Source organism: Furipterus horrens, unplaced genomic scaffold (assembly GCF_987537825.1).
Source record: "Furipterus horrens unplaced genomic scaffold, mFurHor1.1.pri manual_scaffold_1, whole genome shotgun sequence".
Classification (NCBI taxonomy): Eukaryota; Metazoa; Chordata; class Mammalia; order Chiroptera; family Furipteridae; genus Furipterus; species Furipterus horrens.
Genome location: NW_028327171.1, coordinates 191,892,328 through 191,906,167, shown reverse-complemented (window position 1 = coordinate 191,906,167; position 13,840 = coordinate 191,892,328). Strand labels below are relative to the sequence as shown.

The window sequence follows — 13,840 nt, the reverse complement described above, 5'->3', positions numbered from 1 at the left end:
ATGCAGAGTTCAAAAACACTGGTGATAAGGATGCTCAGAGAACTTACTGAGTATGGCAAACACAGAAGAGAAAAATGAAAGCTACACTAAGTGAAATACATAAGAATTCACAGGGAATCAATAGTGAAGAGAAGGAAGCTGAGATTCAAATCAATGAACTGGAATATAAGGAAGAAATTAACAGTCAACTGGTACAGAATAAAGAAACAAGAATTCAAAAAAATGAGGAGAGAATAAGAAGACTGGGACAACTCCAAAAGTGCCAACATCTGAATCATAGGGATGCCAGAAGGAGAAGAGGAAGAGCAAGAAATGGAAGACTTTGGTAAAATAATGAAAACTTCCCTAATTTGTTGAAGGAAATAAATATGCAAGTTCAGGAAGCACAGACAGTCCCAAACAAGATAGATGCAAAGATGACCACTCTAAGACACATCATAATTAAAATGCCAAAGGTTAAAGATAGAGGATCTTAAAAGCAGCCAAAGAAGAGAGTTACCTACAAAGGAGCTCCCATAAGACTATCAGCTGATTTATCAAAAGAAACTTTGCAGAAGGGCCTGGCAAGAAGTATTCAAAGTAATGAAAACCAAGGACCTACAACCAAGATTACTCTATACAGCAAAGCTATCATTTAGAATGGAAGGGCAGATAAAGTGCTTCCTAGACAAAGTAAAATCATCACCAAGCCCTTATTATGTGAAATGTTAAAGGGACTGATTTAAGAAAAAGAAGATCAAAATTATGAACATTAAAATGACAACAAACAACTATCAATAAATGAATTAAAAAAAAACAAAAACTAAGCAAACAATTAGAACAGAAATGGAATCATAGGTATAGGGACCATATGGAGGGGTATCAGCAGGGAGGGGGAAAGGGGAGAATGGGGGAAAGGTAAAGGGATTAAGGAGCATAACTGGTAGGAACAAAATAGACAGGGATGTTAAGAATAGTAAAGGAAATGGAGGAGCCAAAGAACTTATATGCACAACCCACGGACATGAACTAAGAGGGGGAATGCTGGAGGGAATGGGGATACTGGGCAGAGGGGGGCAAAGGGAAAAAAACATTGGGACAACTGTAATAGCATAATCAATAAAATATACTTTAAAAAAGGAATTTCTTTTTCTTTAACCTTTTGCATTTTAATTATGATGTGTCTTTAGTGTGGGCCTCTTTGGGTTCATCTTGTTTGTGATTCTGCACTTCCTGGACTTGTATATCGATTTCCTTCACCAGGTTAGACATTTTTTCTCTCGCTTTTTTTTTTGTTGTTGTTGTTTTGTTTTGTTTTGTTTTGCTAGTCTAATTCAGTGTTTTCAGTTACCATATCTTCCAAATCACTTTTTTGATCACTTTTTCATTTCTCCTAATGTAGTATTCATTTTAGCTATTGCATTCATTTCTGACTGGTCCTTTTTTATGTTTTATGTCCCAGAAGCTCCTTGCAGTACCATCAATTTTTTAAATTATTTTTTGCTGTTCTGGTTGAAGGTTTTCTAATTTATTATCTTCCAAATTGCTTATTTGATCTTCTGCTTCATCTACTCTACTGTTGATTCCCTGTAATGAATTCTTCATTTCAGTTAGTGTATTCTTCACTTCTGACTGGATCTTTTTTTATGGTTTCCATGTCTTTTTTTATGGTGTTGACATTCTAAGTTCCTTGATCATCCCTATTACCTTTTCTTTTTTTTAACTTAGATTTTAGAGAGAGGGTAAAGGAGAAAGATGGAGAGAAACACCAATATGCAAGAGAAACATTGATTGGTTACCTCTCACATGTCCCCAGCTGGGGACCTGGCCCACAACCCAGGAATGTGCCCTTACTGGAAGCTGAACCAGCGGCCTTTTGGTTTGTAGAACGACAGCCAAACTACTGAGCCACAGCAGTCATTTTAATAATACTGTCTGTAATCTAGCCTTACTTGAATAAACAAAACTAAGTATGGGAGAGAGAGTATGTTTAACTTGCCATATTATGTAATTACTAGTGTGGGCATCTGGGAAGATTATTCTCTATACATAACCTCACTGACTGCCACTAATCCATTACTTCTGACTTCCTTGATAAAATCAAACAGATTACAAAAAAAGTGCAATACCCTCAAGAAATGGAACTATTTCCATGACATCAGATTCAGTTGACCCCTAATCCTAGTAAGAGTAAAACAGTGCAAAAGGTAGAATTCTTAATATGTTTTATAATATCAATTGAGGTTTTATTTGGGAAGTTAACTAGAGGTTTACTTGATAGTACAAAAATGAAAGTAAAGATCACTGCTCTCTAAGGACATTAGGACTGCAGGTTGGGGTCCCAGCTATGTGGAGTCACACATTGCAAGCCATCTAATGGTCGTCTTTTGTAGTTACCATATAGAAGGCTACAATGGAGGAAAACACTTTATAGTAGGATAAATCTGTTAATATGTTTATAGAAAATTAAATAACAGTTTGATAAATGTTTATACTTCTAAATAAAATTAAATCCATATAAAAGTACTTAAATGATGTCAAATACTTTTGTTTTCTAAAACAGCATTTTACAAAACACTAAATTTTAACTATTGCAGCTGCCTCATACATTAAGGGACTATTACAAGCTATTTAAATATTTCCTTATCAATCCAACAAACATTTATCAAATACTATGAGTAAGAAGACCTGATTCCTGCCCAGGAAAAGTGTCAGTAGCTTTTCCTTGTTTGCTGATGCCATTCCTATACTGTGTTCCAACTTGCACATTTTTCTTAGTGACCTGTTTAGACAGGATAGTAAGAGGCTAAGAAAATTTCTGGGCAAGTGGAATGGGAAACTGAGACAAGAAAATTAAACAAGGCCCAACAGTTTGAGCAACATACAGTCGTCTGGTGAATTGACAAGACTTTATCTCCTCTAACCAAGGACACTTGAGAGCAAATGGTTTATACCTCTCCTGCTTAACCAGAAAATACATAGCCTCCCTGGCCATAAACCACAGGTATCCTGGGAAGAAAGGGACACTGATGCAAACAGATAACACTAGAAAGGGAGCCAGTTTGGAGAGAAGTTGCATGACTCCCCTGTCAGCTCCCCCTCCCAAGAGGAATATCCCCCTAGGAATATCCCCCTCCAAAATTCCCACATTTCCCCTATATAAATTTGCTTCTAAAAGCTCAAGGAAAGATGGTCTGTCAGGGTACATAACCTGCCATCTTCTCAGATTGACAGCCATTTGAATAAAGCGCTCATAAAAACTCAATCCCTGTCTCTGCTTAGTGGGTCTAGTAGTGACAGGCAAGCATGAACACTGTCTTTTCCAGTTTCACTGTTAAAGAAAAGGGATGGTGGGTAAATGCTACATTTTATGATGACTTGGAGACATTGTCTATCTTTTGGTAATTTTCCCAGTTAAGTGAACAAAACCAACAGAGCTGGCCCAGAGTCACTACTCTTCCTGGTGTTCCTTCCAGGGCCTTTCTCTGCTTCATACTGAGCTAAAGAAGCTATCTGTTTAATATCCTCTTGAGTTAAACTTCATCCTGCTGGAACAAGCATTTTCTAAAATATCCCAATATATAGAAACTTGTTATAATGCATGGTGACATTTTCAAAGTCATTGTGCTTACCATTTATTCTTGGGACAGAAAGGTGTTCAGGTCTTTTAAAATATTTTACACTGTATCCTTCAGTTGCCCATTACTATCTTTGTTTCTGTTCATTTACTGATTGAATAAACATTCATTCCCAATCTAATACGTATCAGACTCTGGGGTAGTTAAGGCTACAGAAATGCTTACAATTTTCATTTTGGAAGTGCTCAGCCTCTAACAGGGAATACAGGCAAGTTAGTAATTACAATGCAGGACAGCTGTTGAGCAAGAGGTGTGATGCCCTCAGGAGGCAGGAATAAGTCAGGAAAGATCTGAAGAAGAACAATAATAATCATATTTGCCAAATTCAAATTATTACCTTTTTAAGGATAATCTGAGGAAAGCTGTGGATTCCTTAAAAAACAAACAAAAACCAAAATTTTGCATATTACTTCGGGTACTCACCCATTCCTTGAAATTCCATGTATCTCAGGATAAGAATTCCTAATCTAAAGACATCTTAATATTTTCAGTCCAAATTAATTCTGTAGTATAAATAGCCTACCCTTTTCCTATTCTAAGAGTTGTTTTCAGGTTTTTAGGGTATTTTGTAGTAATATTCTAGAATAGCACTCCATCTTGTCTTTCATTATATTACAGACTTTGGTTATCACTTCAAGTGTAAGCTTTTCCCACTTGCTAGCCTATAGGTCATAGTTGTAATTAATTCATATTTGTAAAGTTTTAGGGCAGCTGATATTTTCTTGGTCATTTAAAAAAAAAGGCACCATACCCTGGCTGGTGTGGTGCAGTGGCTTGAGTGCCAGCCTACAAGCCTAAAGATTGATAGTTCTATTCCCAGTCAGGGCACACACCTGGGTTACAGACCAGGTCCCCAATTGGTGGCGTGTGAAGGACAACCACACACTGATGTTTCTCTCCCTCTCTTTCTCCATCCTTTCCCCTCTCTCTGTAAATAAATAAATAAAATCTTTAAAAAAATTAGAAAACACTGCGTAATACACCTCATAAACAAAATGAAAGACAATAACCACATGATCACATCAATAGATACTGAAAAAACATTTCATAAAATCCAGGCCCCATTTATATAAAAACACTCAGCGAAGTGGGAATAGAGAGAACATGCCTCGACATAATAAAGGCCATATACAAGAAACCTACTGCCAACATCATACTCAAAGGGCAAAAACTAAAAGCTTTTCCCTTAAGATCAGGAACAGGACAAGTGTGCCCACTCTCACCACTCTTATTCAACATAGTACTGAAAGTTCTAGCCACCATGATCAGACAAGAAAAAGAAAAGGCATCCAAATTAGGAAGGGAGAAATAAAAGAGCATGAAATTTCCTCAAAAAAACTAAAAATAGAACTGTCTTTTGACCCAGCAATTCCACTGCTGGGACTATACCCTAAGAATCCCCAAACACCAATTCAAAAGAACCTATGTACCCCTATGTTTATAGCAGCGCTAATTATAATAGCCAAGTGCTGGAAACAGCCTAAGTGCCCATCTGTAGATGAGTGGATCAAAACTGTGGTACATTTACACAATGGGATACTATGTAGCAGAAAGAAGGAACTCCTGCCATTTGCCACAGCATGAATGGAACTGGAGAATATCATGCTAAGTGAAATAAGCCAGGCAGTGAAAAACAAATACCGTATAATCTCACTCATAATAGCAATCTAACAAAATAAACTAACGAGCATGACAGAACCAGAGACATGGAAACATGGAACAAACTGACAATGGCCAGAGGGGAGAGGGGAGGGGGATAATGGTGGAAAGAAGGGGAAGGGACTAATCAACATGTATGAATGACTCATGGATTGAACTGTGGGAGCAGGGACATGCCGGGCAGAGGAGGGCAAAGGGGGGAAAATTGGGACAACTCTTAAGAGAATAACAAAAAAACCTCTAAAAATGAAAAATAAAATAAAATAAAAAGAAAGCACTATGAAATTAAATTATTTTCCACCAGTAACATGGTCCTTCTTTTGCCTTATTTCCAACTTTTTTTTCCTGAGGATTTTAGGCTCAAACTTTACCTTTTGCTCTTGAAGACTCATTTATGACAATAAATTATTGTGCACTCGACGTCAGTTATTAACTTAATCCTCTTCAGACCTTTAAAATTAATAGTTAAGTATAGCACGCCAACATTTCCCGCGTGCTGGCACGAGTACTGAGAAGCTCCCAAGGACTGGGGAATGTGCAAGGCTCTGCTTACAGCCTCTCTGGGGTGGCACCGGCGGGCGGGGGGGCGAAGGAGGAGGAAAGAGGGGTGGGGGCAAACGAAGCCGAGAATTACTTCCACTCACCCACGCCTCAGAGCTCTCACACCCACGTCCTTATACCAATGCTCTGACCGGTTTGGTGTTACTCGTTTCACTTCATCGAGGAGTCAGCGAAGGAGGAAGAGAGACGGACCTGAGTTTATTCGAAGACTGACTGAGAACCGGGACCCCGTCGGCTTAGCCGAGAACGAGAGGGCAGTGAACGCGGACACCCGCACCGGGAGCCCGATGATACCTTGACGCACCGGTGCAGAGGGGCAGGGACGGCGGCAGCGACCTGGCGTCGTCGCCTGGCTCGCGAGCGGCGGTGGCGGGAACGGGTGCTGAAACGGAACAAGCGCGGCAGTGCGCGACCCGAGGGGACGGAGGTCCAGCGCGTCGCGACTACGGCGTCGTGGTGAGTGTCCGCGTCCTCCCCTCTACCCTACCTCGCGCCCGGCGTTGGTCCAACAGTACCCTCCGCGGCCCGGCAGGGCCCAGCGGCCGAACCCTTGGTTTCCATGGCGACGCCCTAAGGTGAAGACGCGGCGCGAGGCGCCCCACGCACGCACGCGGTCTCTCGGGGTCTCGCCGGCCTCCGCGGTTCCCTCAGGTGTCCTGGCCCCTGTGGCCCTTCCTCCTGACCAAGATCCTCTGGGCAGAACCGGCAGGGAGTGTGTTTTGGCGTGGCTGGGTCCTCTCCGGACAAGAGGAGCGTCCGCCCCTCCCCCCCGGCTTGTCCCCGCAACAAGCGTGCGCAGCGGCCTGAGGCTGGTTTGGGTGATTTCTCTCAAAGGTGAAGATCCTTCCATTACAAGCCAATGCTCACAGTATTTAGGTTGCTTTCCTGCTGACCTTCTTCTGTTGTGCTTATTCTTATGTCATTATTTTAAAAGCGGAATGTCTTCTAGAAAACTAAGTGGCAAGCGGTGGGTAAAAACAAAACGTAAGTAAACGTGCGGTGTAAGGCAAATAGCGGAATGCATGAGCTTCGGTGGGGTTGCTCGCACAAATACTGCGGCCGAGGCCTTGAACCCAGCAGCACGTTCGGATCAGGCTTGTGGAAACACAGATCACCTGGTCAGGTGCCCAGATGATGTCATTGGTTAGATACCTGCCTCTCTTAAAATGACTGGGGTTGGGGGCTGGTAGGGAAATCCATCCTGGTAACCAACCCGCGATGCTGTGGTTTAGCCAGTAGAGGGGCTGGGATTATTTTTCTTGTAATGGATGATGATGCATAGAGCAAAAAAGCTATTATAAACTATAGGTCACTGTGAAATAGTTTATTGGGCAGATAATGTTTATCCGTGGCTTTTGGTTTTCTCTAAATATTTATCTTGATTTATTTGATTCTGATTCAGACAATGTACTGTAACGTTATATTACTTGAATCATCTTCACATGAATATTTATGGAGTAGCCACAGGTGCCTCATGCTTTAGTATGACTTAATTATGCATTTGTTAGCTAAATAACCATCTAATATTACGTATATACTGCATTTTTATTTGACACATGTTTAATCCTTTTATATATGTTGTCTGTGCCTGACATACCCAGGATTCTTTGAAATTTCTGTATTTCTTTAATAGTGCAAAATTATTGCACATATAGCCATTGAAACAATTTTGTGCAAGACATTGTTCTAATTACAACTAATTATAATTGCCAGATAAATCATCATAATTTTAGGGTTAGATGAGTGCTGAGAGATCAACCAGTTAAAAGTGCAAAAACTGAAAACAGCCTGGTGGAAAATCTAGGAAGCCACATTTTTATTACAAATATTTTTTATAAAACAATAAAACAAAATGTATACCAATGACTGATGTATGAGCAAATATTAAATATCAGATATAAAACAGGTAATATATTGTTTTGTTCTACTATACTGTCAAATTTGTGATTTCATTTTGTGATACATCTTATATTTAAAATTTATTTTTATTGTTTACTTTTTTCAGTGCTCACTATGCCTCTTTAAAATTTTTATTCTTTGCGGGAAATGGTGCAGAGATTAAGAAGTATAATTGGTTGGTACAAAATAGACAGGAGGAAGTTAAGCATATTATAGGAAAGGGTGAAGCCAAAGAACTGATACGCACAACCCATGGACATGAACTAAGGGGGGTGGGATTGCTGGAGGGAAGGGAGCTACTGAGCAGAGGGGAGCAAAGGAGAAAAGAATTGGGACTACTGTAACAACATTATCAATAAAAATACTAAAAAACGTTTATTCTTTTGACATTCTCTAACAACAGATGAGGTCTGTGAAAGACTTAAATATATATAACTGTAAAGATTTCCTCATGTAAACTCACTTTTGTTATTTAATAATATCCTTATTCCCTTCTTGCATTTTGTCCATTTTGTCAGGTTTTCAGTCATCCCTTAAGTTTTTCCTTTTTTTTTTGAAGGCAAACTTTTCAAACGTCTGCTTGGGTTCAATATATTTTTTAAATTATAATTATTGATTATGCTATTACAGTCAAGAAATATAAATAGTAAACTCATCAGTCAGGTTTCTTCAGGGAAGAAGGGGCAAGAGGCCGGGAATTTTTATGGAAAATCCACCCTCATGAAAACCAGAAGAGTTGAAAAGAAGCATTCCTCCCCTTAAGTATCACAGTTGCTTCTTCCGTAGTCTTCTTTGCTAGCCTGTGATAGGGAGATAGCCACCAAGTGGAATGCCATCTACTTCTTCCATAAGTCTGGTTGCTGTGCCTTTACAGACTCGTGTTTTCAGATTAGGACCCACTCAATTTACCAAATTGAGATTAGAGGAGATGCATAGCAGATTTAGACATCCTCTTTAATTTTTTTTTTAATTTATTGATTTTTTTGAGAGAGAAATATTGATTTTTTTTTGTTTCACCTATTTATGCATTCATTGGTTGACTCTTGTGTGTGCCCTGACTGGGGATCAAACCCTCAACCTTGGCGAATCAGGACAATGTTCTAACCAATTAAGTTACCCGTCCATGGCTGGACATCCTCTGTGCTAAGAGATGTAACCATTTTCCACAGAGGTTTTTTTCTCTCATTTTGGTCAGGAAGGAATTATGCAAACTTGCACTCATTCCCTCATCTTTCCCACAAGCTGTTAAGATTTTTAATCATTGGTCATCTGACAGATGAAAGTAGTTTTTTATTTGTGCATTTATTTAGTTATAAAAGAGAGTAACATTTTTGTGTATTCACTGGACTTTTGAAGATTTTTTTGCATGTGTGTGTGTGTAAATTGCCTATTCTTGTTTTGTCCTTATTTTTCAGTTGGTAAATCTGTATGTTCACTATTCAGTTATGAGTTCTCAAACTTAAAAACATTAAATTTTCTTCCTCATATCTTACCTTACCCAGTTATTTCTTTTCAAAGTTTGCTTATAGTCAGTTTTGTTATATAAATTTACATTTTCTATGATCTACATTATTTTCATGCCTGGTATCATGTTAGAAAGGTTCTTGACCCCAAATTATAAAACATGTATCCATTTTCACGTGGTAATATTATAAGGTTTTAATATTTAAATTTTGAACCATCCTTCCATTGACTAAGAATCAAACATTTTTTTCAAATAGATTGTTAGTTGTCCCAATAATATTTATGGAATAATATTGCCCTTTCCTCCTGATTTGCCATGCCGCATTGATTGTAGTGAGTTGACTATTACCCCCAAAGACAACAGATCCTAATTCCTGGAATTCGTGAATGTTACCTCATGTGGTAAAGTTTTTGTATATGTAACTGAGGTAAGAAGCTTAAAATAAGATTATTCTGGGTTAACTGGGAGGGTCCTAAGTGCCAACACAGGTGTCCTCATTTTATACAGAGGCAGAGGGAGATTAAAGACGTACACAGAGGAGGAGGTGATGTGAACACAGGCAGAGATTGGAGTTTTGTTGCCACTACACAAGGACTACCAGCAGCCACCAGAAACTGGAAGCGGGAAAGAAGTGTTCTTTTCCTATAGCCTCCTAGAGAGTGCAGCCATGCTAACACCTTGATTTCAGACTTCTGGCTTCCAGAAATGTAAAAGAATAAATTCCTGTTGTTTTAAACCACCAAGTTTGTGGTAATTTATAGTATAATTTGATCATATACTAAATTCTTTTATATTCTTTTTGTCTTAATGTGGATTTTTTTTCACTTGTTTCACTGCTTTGTTTTGGTGGCAGTACCATTCTGTTCATTAGTAAGGTTCATATCCAGGTTGATTTTTCAAAATAATCATTACTTTATTAAAGTTGTACATATATATGACTCTTAAAGTTCAATATTAAAGGATTATAATATATAAAAGCATTCATGTCCCAATTCCAATCTCCAGTAGCACCTACCTTTAAACCTGTTTCCTGTGATTTTCTGCTATTCTTATACCTCAGTGTTTATAAGCTGCTCTTTGATTTTTTAATTTAAGGCATTACCAATTTACTTTCCATATGATAAATGAGGACTTAGATATCCTTCACCACTACTATCTCCACTTGACAATCCCCAATACAGCTATATTAGTTTTTATTAAATTGTGTTTACGTTACTGTGAACTATTAAGTATTGAAACAATCTAGTCAATAGTGTCCTATAACCATTCCTCCTTTTTTGAATGTCTTATCTCTTCATTTTTATTGAAATTAATGGTGCCTTTGTTTTTGAATTTACTGATTTTCTGAATATCATTGTTTTTTTCCTGTTCTAACATTTCTGCCATGATTGTAATGTGCTCAACTATATCAGCTATGTTTCCTAGAGATCTCCTTTCCAGACTCTTTCATCTTCTGCTTGAATATGGGCTGCTTGTTCTGTGCAACTGACATCCTGTGCCTTTTTTTCTTTGCTCTTCTGGGCTGGCTTTTGTCTTCTATCTTGTATATATCTTGCTACTTTTGAGAAACCTGCTTTTATTCTGACTCTCAATGGTCTGTATGTGATCTCCTTTTTTCTCTTAAAACTTTGAGGGTCTTTTTGTATAAAGATATGTGTTCTTTAGTTATAGGAAAATTTCAATTACTTCTTCCCTTAGGCAATCTTTAGAATAATCTTTAATCAAATATTGTACGTCCTTGACCATTTTTTATTTTTTCACCCTTTTTATGGTTCTACTTGCTGTGAATTTTTTAATTTTTTCATCCCTTTTATTTAATATTTTTAAATGTCAGCTATCCTATTTTGCCCACAGGTTCTTTCTTATTCTTTAATTATTCCTTTCTAAGTGATAATCTGGTTTTCCCCCCATGGAAGCAATGTCTTTACTTATTATTCCTCCGATGATATTAGTTAGAGGGTTATGTTTTGTTTTGCCTCCTACATTGTCTTTGTTTACTTTCAACTAATTTTTTCTTCTATTTTTTTGTTTAATTCAGAAGTTTTTCTTGATGGAGACTTTCCCCAGATATCTGGTCATCTTTGGGTCTCAATATAAGATTATAAAAAGCTAATTGGAAGCTTTGTATGTATGAGTGAGCTTGTCTACTGGTGAGTTTTGCTCGTGTGACTAGTCAAGGATTCATCCCTTTATTTTTATTTTATTTTTGTTATTTTTTTATCCTCACCTGAGGGAGGGAGAGAGGGAGAGAAACATGGATGTGGAAGAGAACATCAGTTGGTTGTCTCTCATATGTGCCCCGACCAGGACTGAACCTGCAACCTAGGCATGTGCCCTGACCAGGAATTGAACCCACAACATTTGGTTTATAGAACAATGTTCCAGCCAAGTGAGCCATACAGATCAGGGCAAGAATTTATCCTTTTAGAACAGCAAATTTCAACCGGTGTGCTGCAAGAGTTTTTAAAACATTCAATACCTGAGATAGTCAGGGGCACTGACCTCTTTTCTCTTAGACTGTCAAATAAGAAATGACAACAGCCAACACAACTATAGTCATCTGGCGTGAATGTATCAAAATTATACTGAATTTTTTGTCAGACTGGCAAAACATATATTTTTGGTGTGCCACAGAATTTTAGTAGTTTATGTGTGCCATGAGATGAAAAAGGTTGAAAACCGCTATTTAGAATGTCCAAATGACATACTCCTTTTCTCTGGAGGTTTTAATATTTTTCAGAGAAAAGAATGTTCTAGTCTTTTCTGAGAAGTAGGTATAGGGCGTGTGTGTGTGTGAAAGCTTTGCTACTGGTGAGCAAGGAAGGGAAAAGGAGCTAGACACTAGACTTTCACTTAATCATTCTGTTTTCAGGCCAAGCCCTCTGCTGTATTGATGTGCCAAGCCCAGATTTCCTGATCCGTTCAACTTCCATTGAGTGACACAGGTTAGGGAGGGGCCTCAGGTTCCAGCCAACTTTACACAAACTTCAATGAATCCTCCTTCCACTTCCAAGTGGTGAGTCTTTCAGGTATTCTGAGGAGTAATGACTCACTTCTCATTAGCATTTCTCTATTAGTGCCTTAGTAGGTTACTCTGTACTTTCTCTGCTGTCTTCCAAAAACTTATTGAAGTCTTTCATTTGCCTTTGTAAGTATACTTATTTTGTCTATACTTATGAGTGAATAGATTACTTTTTACCTTTATTGTCATTTTAGTGGGTTTGGGAAGGAAAATCAGGTAAGTGCATGTAGTCAATCTGCATTTTTAATACGGTACTCTTGTAATGTATTTTAATATCTGAAAGTGCAAGTTCTTTCTCCTCCAGGTTATTCTCAATATTGAGCCTTACATTTTAAAATTTATATCCTACACATTCTTGTTTATTTGTAGGCTATAAGTAATTAAAATTAAAAATAATATCTTATACTTTTATACAGCTTTATATTTTTCAAAGCAATTTTGCATGTTATCTCATTTGATCCTCAAAATATGAATGGCTCTGCACTTGGGTTCATTAGGTATAACAGAGGATTGGGAGAGATATTGGCCTGAAATTTGTAATTAAGTTGGAAATATAATTTTAAACTTTCATGAGGAATTAATTTTAATACCATTTTAACATAAGAATTTAGTGTTTGCTACTTTAAAGTATCAAAAACATTTAAAATACATTTTTCAGCTACTTTCAAAAAGATAATATCTTCTTCTCTAGTTCACATCCTCTCCCCTAATACATTGCTTTTTATAGGTTTTTAAAAATAAGATTTTATTTTGTTTTATTTAAGGGTTTTAAAAAATAAGATTTTATTATTTTATTTATTTATTTTTAGAGAGAGGGGCAAGGGGAAAGAAGGAAGAAAGAGGGAGAGAAACACCAATGTTCTGCGAGAACATTGATTGGTTGCCTCTTGCAAGTCCACAACCAGGGACCTAGCCTGCAACTAAAGCATGTGCTCTGACCAAGGATTGAACCAACAACCTTTTGGTTTGAGGAATAACACCCAATCCACTGACCCACTCCAGTCAGGTCCCTTATACATTGTTTATATTTTGAATGGTATTACTGATTTTCATCAACAATTTTCAAGTCTTATTTTTTGATTATTTTTATGCTAGTCACATACAAGGTCTGTCCAGAAAAAGTCTAGTCATTGTTAATATAAAGAGAATGATTTGAGTGACACTGATGTAACCTGGCAGCCAAGGAGAGTGCACTGGAATGCACATACATGAACAATGATGACTTCTCTGTACTAGTCAGCAGGGGCGGTAGATGCTGTTGAGTGAGCATGTGTACTGTGTGGCCGCCGCATTCAAAATGACTGAGTAGAGCAACAAATCCGCATCAGATTTTGCGTTAAGCTTGAACATTCCTTAGCAGAAATTGTTTGGATTCAGAAGACTGTAGCTATGGGCAACTGGTGATTTGCAACTTCATCACCACAATGTGCCCGCTTATGCATTATGTCTCATACAGAGTTTTGTGGCAAAACATCAAATCACCCAGGTGACTCAGGCCCCCTACAGCCAAGATTTGGTGCCCTGAGACTTCCTAGCTTTTCCCAAAGCTAAAATCACTTTTGAAAGGGAAGAGATATCAGACTGTTGATGAAATTCAGGAAAATAGGGTGGAGAGCT

The 13,840-nt window shown here is 37.9% G+C and overlaps 1 protein-coding gene across 1 annotated transcript in view; it reads left to right on the top strand.

The window, feature by feature from the left end:
• Positions 1-12,078: 12,078 nt before the first annotated feature.
• The window catches only part of ICA1L (islet cell autoantigen 1 like), a 39,525-nt gene continuing 37,763 nt past the window's right edge, over positions 12,079-13,840 (top strand). Inside the window, exon 1 of the mRNA XM_090282701.1 lies at positions 12,079-12,217. Coding sequence (XP_090138827.1) covers positions 12,192-12,217 — 26 coding nt within the window. The 5' untranslated portion in view covers positions 12,079-12,191. The remainder of the gene's footprint in view (positions 12,218-13,840) is intronic.